Genomic DNA, 12,796 nt, shown 5'->3' with positions numbered 1-12,796 from the left:
TCATTTAAGAAATGTTTGCCCTTCCTTCTTAGAGCATGGTTATAAAAACTGCTAACGTTTTTGTCAGATAATTCTGACACTTGGGTCATCGTGGGGTTGGGGTTTGTTCATTGCCTTTGCCCCACTCCTTGTAGGTTTTCTTCCCTGTTTTCTCTGGTGAGTAAATTTGGGTTGTGTCTTGGACATTCTGACTCTTATGTGTGAGACTCTGGGTCCTGTTAAAATCTAGAGAATGTGGATTTGTTTATTACTAGGTGGTCAGGTCAGTTCGGTTGAGAGTGCAAGTCCTGATGACCCACCTTCTGTGGTCCGTGGTTCAGTGTTGGTTCAGTCTTCAAAGCCTTTCTGGTGCCGTTTGGGCCTTTCCGCGGGACCCCACTGTGAAACCTTGGCCCTAGTTTAGTTCTCAAAGTCATCGTCGTGCTGATTGCAGTTGGTGTCACATGTGGGCCACTCAGGGTCGTCCAGGACAGTAACCACAGATTTTAGAATCCCTTGTCCTGCCCCCTCTTCTGTGTGACACCCCACCCCCCGGAGTTCCCAGGAGTCTCCCTTCCTGGTCTTCTGGCTAGAGGCCAAGCCTGTGCACTTCCCCTAACTTAGTCTGCCTCAGCAAAGCGGGGCAGAAAAGGGCCCGGGGGCGCCCACCTCTTATTCCACGCTTGGAATACCGTTTTGTTATTCGTGCTCGCCTGTGTAGGGCAGTAAAGTTGGTGGGCTCTGTCTGGTGGGGGCTATCTTCTTTTTCTTCTGTCTGGCATCTTCAGCATAGGGTTAGGGTGTGGTAGGGGTCCAGAATTAGAAGACTTTTTGGTCATTTTTACCTCGCCTTATAATTATTTTTGTGAGTGCTAATTTCCATGACTAGAAGCGGCTTTTTTTTTGTTGTTGTTGTTGTGAGGAAGATTAGCCCTGAGCTAACATCCATGCCAATCCTCCTCTTTTTGCTGAGGAAGACTGGCCCTGGGCTAACATCCGTGCCCAGCCTCCTCTACTCTACATGGAATGCCACCACAGCATGGCTTGATGTGCATTGGTCCGTGCCCACGATCCGAACTTGGGAACCTTGAGCCACCGAAGTGCAGCGTGTGAACTTAACTGCTACGCCACTGGGCCAGCCCCTAGAAGCATCTTCTTGGTGGAGACTCAGCCACGTTTGGAGCCTCTGTAGCGGTGATTCTCACTTAGTGGTACAAATGCTGATACTGGGCACCCACAGGCCATTCTAATAGTTGGTCTGGAGTGGGGCTGGACACCGGGTGATTGAGACTCACTGTCCTACTGTGTTGTTGTGGCTGCACAGTCTTTGCTTTCCTCGGACTGAGTTGGAGCCTTTGGAAGTCTCAGGCTTCAGACTGGGGTGGCCATGATGGGGATGCCTACACCGGGGTCCTTGCCTCCCGTGTGCTGCCACGTCTCCCTTGCCCTGTCCTGGGTGCAGCGATGTGGCCTCGGTTGGCAGGATGGGGCACGGCGTGATGGACAGCAACGGGAAGGGTGCTTCCTTGACGCATCTTTTTAACCTCATGACAATGGTATCGATAATAGAATGAGAGCTAAAATGGGCGCGAGTTTTACTGAGCGCCGGGCTCCGCTCTCGGCGCCCTGACCTGCATTTATGCTGTGACTTAGTCCTCATCCGCCGCAGGAGATGGGCCCTTTTAGGGGTGATTCACACTTGGGCCTGAGGTCCGAGGGGCCAAGGAAGAGCACACCAGGTCAAGGTCAGGCCGCCGTGCTCAGGTCCTGCTCTCAGCCGCACGCAGTTCTGCCTTTATGAGACCCGGTGCCGACCCTGTGTTCATCCAGCAGCTGCTGCCTCTTCCCGTTTCTGTCTGCATTTAGCTTCGACTCCGTTTTAACTGCAGACTTGTCAGAATCTTCTCATCCTTCACGTTGCCTTCCCATCAGGTCCAAACAGAAGCCTAACCCTAGATCTCTCCAGCCAGCCGCAGTGAATGCACCTGCTTTGGCTACTGACTTTATTGGAGAATGACAGACTGGTGTCACTGCAGACCATTCTTGGAGGCCATGAATCCAGACAGGTGTCCTCAGACACTGACCCTCACGCCACTCTCCCTCAGACCATTATCTTTAGACCAGTTTCCTCAGACCACCATCCCTCAGGCAGTGTCCCTCAGAGGGTGCGGTGTCCGTCTTGGGGTCCCTGCCAGCAGTCCTGCGTGGTTGCGAGTCAGGGTCCTCCTGCCCAGAGCCTCCCACTTGTGGATGCCCTGCCTCCTGCTTTCCAGGAGTGTCTGGTTGGAATTCCTTCAACTAGTAGCTGCTGTCCACACTTAACTGCTTTTGCATCCTTCCTCCCTTTCTCCCTGTCACAGCCAGAGAGACATGGTGCCCTGTGCTCGGTTCTATTCCCTCCCACCCCCAAGAGCTTCCTTGATCCCCTACCCTGGCTTTCAGCCCCTCCCGTTGGTTGGCTTTTCTTCCATCAACAGCTGTACCTGCTCATGGTTCCCCAGTCCTTCAAGCACTCAGTCTTTTGACCCCATTCTCTCCTTCACACTGCGGGGAGGCGCCGGCTCTCTGTCCTCACTCCCGTTCACTCTTCGCTGTACCTTCCACTACTCTTTGCAAGGCCCTGCCGCCCCTTGGTTGCTACATCCACGGACACCTTTCAGTCTTGCTTGTACTTCCTCATTTTTCCTCCTCCTTTGAAGTGTTCTTTCTCCGCCTGCCCTCTGTCACACCCCTTCTCTGTTCAATGCTCAGCGTCTGTCTCCTCTTCCCATGTCTGCCCCATGCTGGGGTGTCCCTGGGTTTCCCCGCCCAGCTTCTGTTCTCACTCTGCCCACCTCCTCCTGGAGGACTTCATCCATCCCCCTGGGCATCAGTTATTTAGACGGAATAGATTCCAAAGTTACACCTCTGGCCCCTCTCGCTTGCGCTTCCATCTCTGTGTTCTCCTGCCTTTTGGAGGTCTCCACTTGGGTCCCACAGGCACCTCAAAATCTCACATCTGGAATGGAATGTCCTCCCCTGACTGTCCTTCACGCTCCTGGTTTCTGTGTTATTAAGGCACCGTCCTGCACCTAGTTCGTGAAATGGGACATCTGCTGTCTTTGTTCATCACACTTGAAGCCCAGGTGCTGACACCTCCTGGGTGTCTGCGCCCCTTCCCAGTGCTGCCTGCTTACGACCAGCCTCCGTTGTTGCTCAGGCTGGTGACTGCAGTGGCCTCCTGCTTTGCAGACTTGTTTTCCACTCTTGTGACCTAGGACCCCAGCAGATAGTGTCTCCTTGTCCTCCAACTTCTCCAACTCCTGATCCCACCTGGCCTGGTCACATGCCTTGTTACAGGCCCTCAGAGTACTGGAGCCTGCTGTTCCCTGATAGACCCACTGATGTCCTCAGACCCTCCTAGTGCAGGCATGTGTAGGTGCTTAGTTGAGACGCTGTGGAATGAATGAATGAATGACACGTCCAGTTGGTTGCTCCATGCGATACTGACCTGCTGCAGTTTCCTAGAATTCTCACTAGGGGGGTTTCCTCATGTTTCCCCCCTGCTCGCTCCATCGGCTGCTGAGAGCTTGGCTGCTTCCTTCCCTGGGAAGCTTCTCCGGCCTGCCCACCCCCACAGCGCTGGGCCGGATGGCTGCTCTGCACCCCATCACACTCCACACCCACCACAGTTGTGGAAATTGCCCCTGCCCCTGAGAGCAGTGACTTGATCTCATCCTCTGACTCCCGCGTTTTGTGCCTTTTTTGGCTCACAGTAGATGCTCAGTAAAAAATTGCTGAACAAAGGAAGAATTCTAACGAACTCTCTTATGGGCTTGTAGAGGAAATGAAGAGTGAGCCTCTAGAAATAGGTTCACGGCATTTACAAAGTTGTCTTCTTTTCAGTAGTTGTTGATTTTGATACAACTGACTAGAAATTTCAGAACCGTGTGCGTGAAGCCCTTGCAGTAGTTGACTTTACTGAAGCAGATGAGCTGACTAAGCTCACGTCTGAGGGCAGATGAGCTGACTAAGCTCACGTCTGAGGGCAGGGACTGCTCAAAGGGACCGTGGAGGAGTGTGGCCTCAGTCCCTGGGTGGGGGCCGTGAGGCCAGGGCGCCCGCAGCTGGAGTGGAAGGGGATCCCGTACACTGAGGAGGGCTTTGTGAAAGTCCGGAGCCTTTGTCTTCAGTAGATGCTTTGTTTCCCTTACCTCTCCTTATCCTGAATCTGAAATTTGTGTGAATCAATAATAGGATTCACGTTCATATATAATTTAAAAATTGATTATATGAATCAGTTTGTATTGGTTATTTTTGAAAGCTCCACTGAGTGGGCCAGCCCATGGAAAACATTTCTGCTTCGTAGACTGTAAAGAGAAGTCTGCTTCAGAGCCACAGTTGCTGTTCTCTCCTGGCTGCCACGTTCCCGCGTTCAGGGAGACTCTGTCTTTCTGCACTTGTGCCAGTGGACTCCCATCCTTCCTGGGGCCAACCCTCCACTTGTGGCTGTGTCCTGTCTCCTCCCCCTAGAGCTATGAGCCCGAGGGATCTTCCTCTCCGAGTCCTGCAGGTCTCTGCTCTCCTAGAGGGGAGCGCATCAGTCGGGCAAGTGAGAAGTGGGGGTGGCTAACACTAGGGGGGCAGTGGTGGTGTGGTGGGTGGCCGTGGCATGGCAGGAAGTTGTCACTTTCTGGATACATTTTAAAAGGAAAGTCAGCCAGAGTGGCCAGGAGGGAAAGAGCCAGATGACCCTGAAGCTTTTGGTCTGAGCAGTTGGCCTTGAGACGAAGCACAGGAGGGGCAGTTTGGTGAGGTGTTAGAGTTCACTTACAGGCGCGTTAGGCTTGAGGGCCACTAGACCTACGCATGCACATCTCAAGGCATTGAGGGATAGAGGAGCTCAGGGAAGTGGCCGGGGTCAGGATGTGCGTTTGGGAATGACCCCCTACATGTGGTCCTTCAAGCCATGAGACTGACTGAGGTCACCTGGGCAGTAGTGTAGGAAGTGCCCCTTCCAGCATTTGGAGAAATGAGGGAGAACTAGCAAAGGAGATGGAGGTAGGCCAGGCATTGAGGGGGTGGGGGTGAGAGGCGTCCCAGTACGCTGTCATCGGGAGCCCTGGCTGGCCAGGCTGCTGCTGCTGAAAGTGGCCCTTGCATCCTTCTTGCGTAGTCGGCATGAACTTCTGAAAATGTAATATGATCACGCGACTCCCTGGCTCAGCGGCTCCCCTGACTCCCACCCGGTTCAGAACTAGGTCCTGTGTCCTCTGCGCAGGTCCTCCCAGGCTGCTGTCCGCTCCCTGGGACGGCTCCCTCCTGTGTGGGTGCGGCTGGCTCCCTTCCCTCCCTTAGCTCCCCACTCACGTGTCACCTCGACCGCCTACAAAGGAAGCAGAAATCTTCTCACTGGGTTTTGCACTGGAGCCCACTTCTTTTATTATTGGTGTGATCTATTCTGTTTCAGGACTCCAGATAATTTCAAAATAGGATGGTTCCCAGTGTGGTTGACTTATGTGAGGTTTGGATCTGATTTGTCCACTGACCCAGGGGTGTGTCCCTCCAGCCTTGCAGAGCTGGAGCTGATGCTCGTCCTGTCCACCCACAGGGCTGCCGTGATGCTCAGATGAGATGTGTACAGTGGTGCTTAAGAACTGAAGTGCAGGGCCGGCCCGGTGGCTTAGCGGTTAAGTGTGCATGCTCCACTACTGGCGGCCCGGGTTCGGATCCCAGGCGCGCACCGATGCACCGCTTCTCCGGCCGTGCTGAGGCCACGTCCCACATACAGCAACTAGAAGGGTGTGCAACTATGACATACAACTATCTACTGGGGCTATTAGGAGGGGGGGAAGGAGGAAGATTGGCAATAGATGTTAGCTCAGAGCTGGTCTTCCTCAGCAAAAAGAGAAGGATTGGCATGGATGTTAGCTCAGGGCTGATCTTCCTCACAAAAAAAAAGAACTGAAGTGCAGCATCAGTGTTAGTGGCTGCTGTTAGAAATAAGAAACCAAGTGTGGAGTGTAGGAAGACCCTGGGGAAATGAAGAGGACCCACAGACCCATAATTAAATGACACAGGGCTCAGACAGTGGCGCCTGTGAAGAGTGAAAGGACCCGGGGGCACTGTCAGAGAGCATTTGCAGAGCTGCCTCTTCCCTCAGGTGGAGCGCAGAGCGGGTCCGCTAGTGTCGTTGTGCATATCGCCAGTGTGACCGCAGGTTTCAGGCCTGGTGTCATGGGTTTCCCTCACTAGCGTTCTTGGAGATATGAGGCTTTTCTGAACTCTTCCAGAGGTGGGGACAGTTCCAGAAAGCTGCAGAGGGGGAGGTCTTAGGGCACAGAGCATGTTAAAGCTCTGGGGGTCCTTGTGTAAAGAAATCAGCCTACTCTGTTTAACTCGGTGTTTCCCAATATGCTTGACTACAGGGTGTCCCCCCCTCGTTTTGGGGGGCAGTGATTGACATTTTGCAGAAGCAAACGTGAGGGACACCGTTGGGGAGACCATTGCAACCATCCAGAAAGTGGGCGTCCCCAGCTGCACACATGTGGCTGGTGTGTTGGTGTGGGAGGCAGTATGGACACTGTGGATCAGACTGCGTCCACAGTTGGTTCCTGTCTCTTGTGATCTTGGGCTCATCGCTTACTCTCTCTATGCCTCAGTTTCCTCATTTGTAATGTAGGGATAAAGTCTCGATTTGATAGAATTGTGGTGGCACTTAAGTAACTTGGCTCAAGTAGAGTTTAATGCTGCCTGGTTCAAAGACAGAGAAAGGCTTTTTGCCGCTGTAATATCATCATGGTCGGAGTGGCAGCAGGCCTGGCTCTCTCTTCTGTAAAGACCATGGTGTTTGGCCTCGTTGTCATCTTCAGTTTGACGCCAGAAAGAGGATGCACTTGGCTCCCGCCCCAGGGCTGATGCTGGGTGTGCTGCACGCTGTCCCTGCTGTGTGACCGAGTCCTTGTTCTATGTGCCATATGCTGTCCTATGGTGTGTTCAGGTGCTGTGCAGTCCTAGCCTGACTGCGTCTTGGTTTCACTTTGGCCCCATCAGCCCCCTCAGGGGTCCCACCCCTGCTTCTTGCTGTCCTATGTCGGGAGAGTTGCTTCTTGAGGTGGTGAAGTTATTAAGGGATGTGTATTGCCGTGTCCCCAGGGGGTGTGGGTACCTAGGTTGCCTTTGCAAGTGGATGAGATGTTGGGTTATGGAATAGCTGTGATCTGTATGTTGTTAGTCGCCCTTTGTAATTAGTGGCACCTTGTCCTCTGGGAGCGTTTTGCAGTGGGTGTTACGCTCACATGGTAATCTTTGCTTGGCTCAGATAACATCCCCGAGGACCTCAGGGACCCCTTTTACATCGACCAGTATGAGCAGGAGCACATCAAACCACCTGTCATCAAGCTCCTGCTGTCCAGCGAGCTGTACTGCCGCGTCTGCAGCCTCATCCTGAAAGGGGACCAGGTGGCTGCCTTACAGGGACACCAGTCTGTCATCCAGGCCCTGTCCCGGAAAGGGATTTACGTGATGGAGAGCGATGACACCCCGGTGACGGACCCCGACCTCAGCCGTGCACCCATCAAGATGGTGAGTGGCCTGTACCCCCCGCCGCCAAGCATTTCAGGTGCATTTGCCAGGCACAGAGTCTGTCTCGTACCCACTGGTGGGAGCCTCTGGTGCGATGGGCACTGGTGGGTGCCCCGCCCTGTCGCATTGCCAGCTGTCCATCTGCGCTCGGCTGCATGGGTGAGGCAAAGTCAGCCTCGAAACTTCAGGCACAAGAAGCTGTGAGCATGAGTGTCCAGAAGCCAGCCGAGGTTTGAGTCTGTGCGGTGGTGTCTTGAGTGATGTGTCTCTCTAAGTGTGAGTGATTGTTTTTGGAAAATGGGAAAGAACAGCCTCCTCTCAGCTCTTTCTCCTGTGAGTGCTCTGTGAAAGCGGAGGTAAAGTCGAGGTATGTTAATGAAAACATCTGGAGGCAGACTTGCTGCAGATGTGCTACGTAATTGCTGAGCCCATTTTATTAGATTGTTTCGTGTATATCTTGTATTTTGTGCCAAAATAAAATAAATATGCCTTTTTCTCCCCTAAGCATCCCCCTCCCAATCTTTCTCTGAAAGCCATGCCACTGATGCGACTTTTCCAGACCGTTCCAGGTCTAAGCCATTTTTGGTACCTCCTACGTTGCTTCTGTTAGGCTGTTCACTGGCATTTGCATTCTGTGGTTTTTCACTCTTGGACTTTGTGGATGATGTGTTGTGGGTCAAGAGAATGTTACTCAGGTTCTGGGAAGGAACGGCATAAGGCATGGCATAATTTTAGTGCACAGAGCTCCTGACTGGTACCCAGGGCCTGTGGAGGGTCTTGCGGCCTTGGGCACGTCTCTCTGCCCTCTCATACCTTTTCCCTCATCATCCGCGCCTCTCTTGGGGTGGTCAGGTAGATGAGGAAGGGGGCACAAAGCCCTCCACACCACAGGGGGCTGTGCTGGCCCCACCCTGAGGAGGGGTAATGTGCAGATGAAGATTGTAAAATCTCCTCATATGGAGAGGAGAAAAACAACGGAACCTCGGAGTTTGGAGTCTGAGCAGGGTCTCTGCGGTGAGCTGGGTGGGAGAGGCAGGTTCAGGTGACTGACTGCTGCCTCTGCTCCCAGAGTGCCCACATGGCCATGGTGGACGCCCTCATGATGGCCTACACCGTGGAGATGATCAGCATCGAGAAGGTGGTGGCCAGCATCAAGCGCTTCTCAACATTCAGTGCCTCGAAAGAGCTTCCATACGACCTGGAGGATGCCATGGTGTTCTGGGTCAACAAGGTGAGTGCTAGGAGCTGTGCCCAGGGCGAGAACGCAACACCGCCAATTGTCCCCTCATCGGGCAGTGTGAACAGGCCGGGGTGCTCCTCCCCCTGAGAACAGCAGCCCCCTCATGTGTCCTGCTGAGACCAGACCCATACCCTAGCAGGTAAATGTGCTGTGACCAGAAGTGTGTCTGCTGTAGTTCAAACCAAACAGGCAGACAGGTGTCCCTCCTGAAGGTGAAAAGGAAGGAGCGGAGTGGGGTATGATGAGTTTATAGTTGAAAATGCAGGCATGTTTATGGCTTAATTCATACTTTTTATTTTTATCTTAAGCACCTGTATGCGTTAAAGTTCTCAATTTTAAAAGACATTTTGATTATTAGGAGAAAAATATCTTCCTAAAAGCTGGTTTCTCCATTGACGTTTAAAAGCTTACAGTGTAATCCTTTATACAGTGTATTTAAAGAATATTTATTTTTAGTAGCATGTGATTATTTATAGGATTACCTTACCAAAGTCTTTTGGGTATTCAGCCTCCTTATTTGCAAAAAGGTGTTCAATTAGGGGCGCTTTGCTAATAAAACCAAGGACATAACAGATTAAGCAGCTCCTTATAAAGTTGTGTGTAAGAAGTTTTAAATTATTTCGTTATACCATTTGCACATGTATTCTTTATAATGTAAGGGCTTTGTAAGAGGTGAGATGAAAATCAGTGGCCATGGGATTAGTTGAAGAACGTGGCAAAGCCAGGCCAGAGTCTGTGTGCTGGCCTCCTGTCTCGCTGTGACAAGGGAGGCTTTCTGTCAGGTATGCCTCGTGGCTGCTAAGACAGCCGCCCTGCTCTGTGCTTGGTTTCCTACCCAGGTGCGGGTTTGGGGAGTCGGGTGGTTGGGCAGACTGCCTTACATCTCTGATCCCGTGGAGAGGTAGAGGGCTTTTCTAGGATTTGCTGGAACCTCTGGGTCCTGGTGTGGCCTCAGAAGCTTGCTAGTGCCCATAAGCTCGTCTCTTCGTGGTGGGTACCAGGTCTTACTCTTCCCCTGGCTTCAAATAGTGCTGTGCGTGTGGGAAGCACTCTAAGAATTTAGTTAAAACATGGTGTTCAGGACTGGTGCACGTTTGCCTAGGAGACTGAACCTTTGGGTGATGTTTTTGTAATCCTTGCATGAGCTTCTTATGGCCAAAAGTTCAAGTTTTAACTTTTTTCTTTAACAACTTTTATTAATTTTCTCCTTATAAAAGAAATGACATGGTTATTATAAAAAATTTAGAGAACATGGATGAGCAAACAGAACATGTAAATTCCCTATAACCTTAGCACCTGTAGGTGTAGTGTTTTGATATACGTTCTCGTATTCTTATTCGTTCAGTGTAATATATAGACTAAAAAGCACATTGGGGTCTTCCCAGGCCTGGACTTAGGCCGGGGTTTGTGTTTGGTGAGATGCAGTGAGTGTCTCTCCTTGTGGCTGTTGTGAGGCCACCCACCTGCCGCGGTCTCAATGTGTGGGTCACAATGTGTGAGCTGTCCTCACACTCGGTGCAGTGGTCTCCACTTGCTTTCCTGCCACTTGTGCCTGGTGGACAGTGGGTGTGAGTTAGCTGAGGTTCATTTTGAAAGGCTTTGGATTGGTTTTTGCCAAATTTCTGATCATAAAGATGGTACCATTTTTCGTATGCTGTTAGTCCACGTGTCTTTTTTCCATGTCTTCCCGTATATTGGATATTACTAAAAAATACTTTCCAATTTGAAAGGTGAAAAATAGTGTCTTTTATTTTTATTTCTTCATTCATCGGCAAAGTTGAAGTGTAAAAAATAGAGTATATGTTTGGCTGTTTATCTTTCTTTTTGGTGAATTGCTTGTTGATCTTTGGCCATATTTCTTGGAGGAGGGTATGTTCCTTTTTCCCCTACCTGATCAGTTTTCTCATACATATATTTAGGGTATTATCCATTTCCATATAATTATAAATGCTTTTCCCAGGTTATTGTTGCCTCTGTTTGCGTGTGGACTTGGCTAACATGTGGAGGATGATCTTCATATGGTCCAGCAGCATCAGTTTTGTGTTCTTACGTATGAAGTCTGGTACTTACCTCTGTTTTTTAAAGAAAGGCACTCTGTTTCTGACTCAGGGTCTGTCTTGGGTCCAGAAGACATTGCCTTCTGATTTACTCTTCTTACAGATGTTGATTACGGCTCATGTGACCCTCCCCACTGGTCCCCACCCGTCTGCTGTGGTCACGTGGATTTGTGGACTTAACTTGGGTCAAATCCGTAGTCAGACTTGATGTTACCATGACTTGCGCCTCTTTTCTTGTGCCATGCTTTGTCGTTCCTGGAGTTAATGCTTCAGTTTTTCATGACCTTTTTTTCCCTTGCCCAGTATTTACATTTTTATTCAATGATTTCCACGTTTTGCAATTTTCTTAGCGTTTCCGAGTGAATTTAAGTTTCTGACACTAACAGATTTTCCCTCCTGTGAATTCTCTGATGATGGGCTGTGAGCTCTGACCGAGGGCCCTCCTGCTCCGCTGCTTTCATGCAGTTTTTCTCCATCGCAGAGTCTCAGGTTTCAAGGAAGGTGTGTGCTCACTGGCTCACTCACTTGGAGGGATTCGGCATTCACTGCCTTCAGAGGGTTCCTCTCAGGTGTGAATTCTCTGATGCAAGATGAGAGGCACTCCCACATTCTTTGCATTCAAAGGGTCTTTCCCCACTGTGAATTCCCTGAGGTCGAATGAGATCGGAGTTGCCCTGAAGCCTTTCCTGCCTGCACTGCATTCATAGTGTCTCCAGTGTGCATTCTCTGATGCCTAAGAAGGTTTGAGCTGGGCCTGAAAACGTTCCCACTGCATTTCACTGATGGGTTTTCTCTCCACTGAGAATTGCTCATGTTTAATAAGGTTTGGGCTCTTGAGAGGTTTGCATAAGGTGAGTTTTCTCTCCAGCATGAATCTTTGATGCCTAATAAGATCTGACTTCTCTTAAAAACTTTGGTCATAGGTATCGTGTTTTCGAGATTCCTGCTGTGAGTACACTCAATCTTTGATGCCTATTAAGAACTGAGTTCTCTTAGAAACTTTGGTCATAGGTACTGTGTTTTAAGATTCCTTCTGTGTGAGTACACTTGAGTGCAGATTTAAGCTTCTCTCACACCCATCCTGGCCTGTTTTTACCTGTGGGGCTATTTCTGGGTTCACTTCCTTTTCACGTGTGACTCTGTATCTGGGTGGTCTCATCCCCTTAGCAACTCTGGAATCAGAGAGTGAGGGCTGTCGGTGACTTCTGTGCCTGTCATCTGGGACTTGCCTTCACCACCATTTGAACACCTCTTTGCTTCCTTGCTGGGCTGGCCCACTTGCCTCCCTCCGGGCCTGGCCTCTGTGTGGGGCGCACGTCCCTGCAGTGCACCCTGACACCGTGCCCAGAACAGCTGCAGCTGTATATTTCCTAGACGATGCCCTTCTGAACAAGCCTCTCCTGCGCCCCTGGGTGATCAGGCACTCGGGGAAAGTCGCTCTCCCTGGGATTGGGGGCACTGCGGAGCTGTCATCTGCATCCCTGTCTTGTGTGCGTGTGACTGGACTGTCTCTGCAGTCATTTAGGGCCTCCTCTCTGTCCTGGGAGTTCTGGAGTTTTACCATCAACCATCTCGCTGTGGCTCTTTTTATTTTTTATTGACGCTCAGACAATTGCTTTAGTCTTTTTTAAAAAAAGAAAAAAACTGCAGCTTTACTGGCATATGATTTACATGCAATAAGTGGACCCAGTTCCTTGAGTTTTAACAAGTGACTGTGTCTTTTTCCCATTCACAATCAAGGTAACATTTCTGTCACCCTAAAAAAGTTTCTTCATGCTCCGTTGCAGTTAATCCCCATCCCAGCCCAGATAACTACTCATCTGCTTTCTTCACTAGAGGTTAGTTTTGCTTCTTCTGGGTTTTGATAAAAATGGGATCATGTGATATGCACTCTTTTTGTGTCTGGCTTCTTTTATTTTATTTATTTATTTTTTAAGATTTTATTTATTCATTTTTT

The 12,796-nt window shown here is 50.4% G+C and overlaps 1 protein-coding gene across 6 annotated transcripts in view; it reads left to right on the top strand.

Annotated features, from left to right (window-relative positions):
* Window positions 1-12,796, top strand: part of CAMSAP1 (calmodulin regulated spectrin associated protein 1) — a 66,770-nt gene that overhangs the window by 13,469 nt on the left and 40,505 nt on the right. For 4 of the 6 annotated variants that reach the window (XR_015548902.1, XM_087418769.1, XM_087418770.1 and 1 more), the window contains 2 exons: window positions 7,280-7,542; window positions 8,612-8,773. The exons of 1 other annotated variant lie outside the window; for it this stretch is intronic. Coding sequence is in view for 4 of the 5 variants with exons in the window: in XM_087418769.1 (XP_087274895.1) it covers window positions 7,280-7,542; window positions 8,612-8,773 (425 nt within the window). In the remaining variant the exon portion in view is untranslated. Of the gene's footprint in view, window positions 1-7,279; window positions 7,543-8,611; window positions 8,774-11,516; window positions 11,691-12,796 lie in introns of those variants that run through there. One more of the 6 variants, XM_087418772.1, reaches the window with a different exon arrangement.

Source organism: Ceratotherium simum, chromosome 29 (genome assembly GCF_057802395.1).
Source record: "Ceratotherium simum simum isolate JZ-2026a chromosome 29, ASM5780239v1, whole genome shotgun sequence".
Taxonomy (NCBI): Eukaryota; Metazoa; Chordata; class Mammalia; order Perissodactyla; family Rhinocerotidae; genus Ceratotherium; species Ceratotherium simum.
This window is presented reverse-complemented; position numbering and strand designations above follow the sequence as displayed.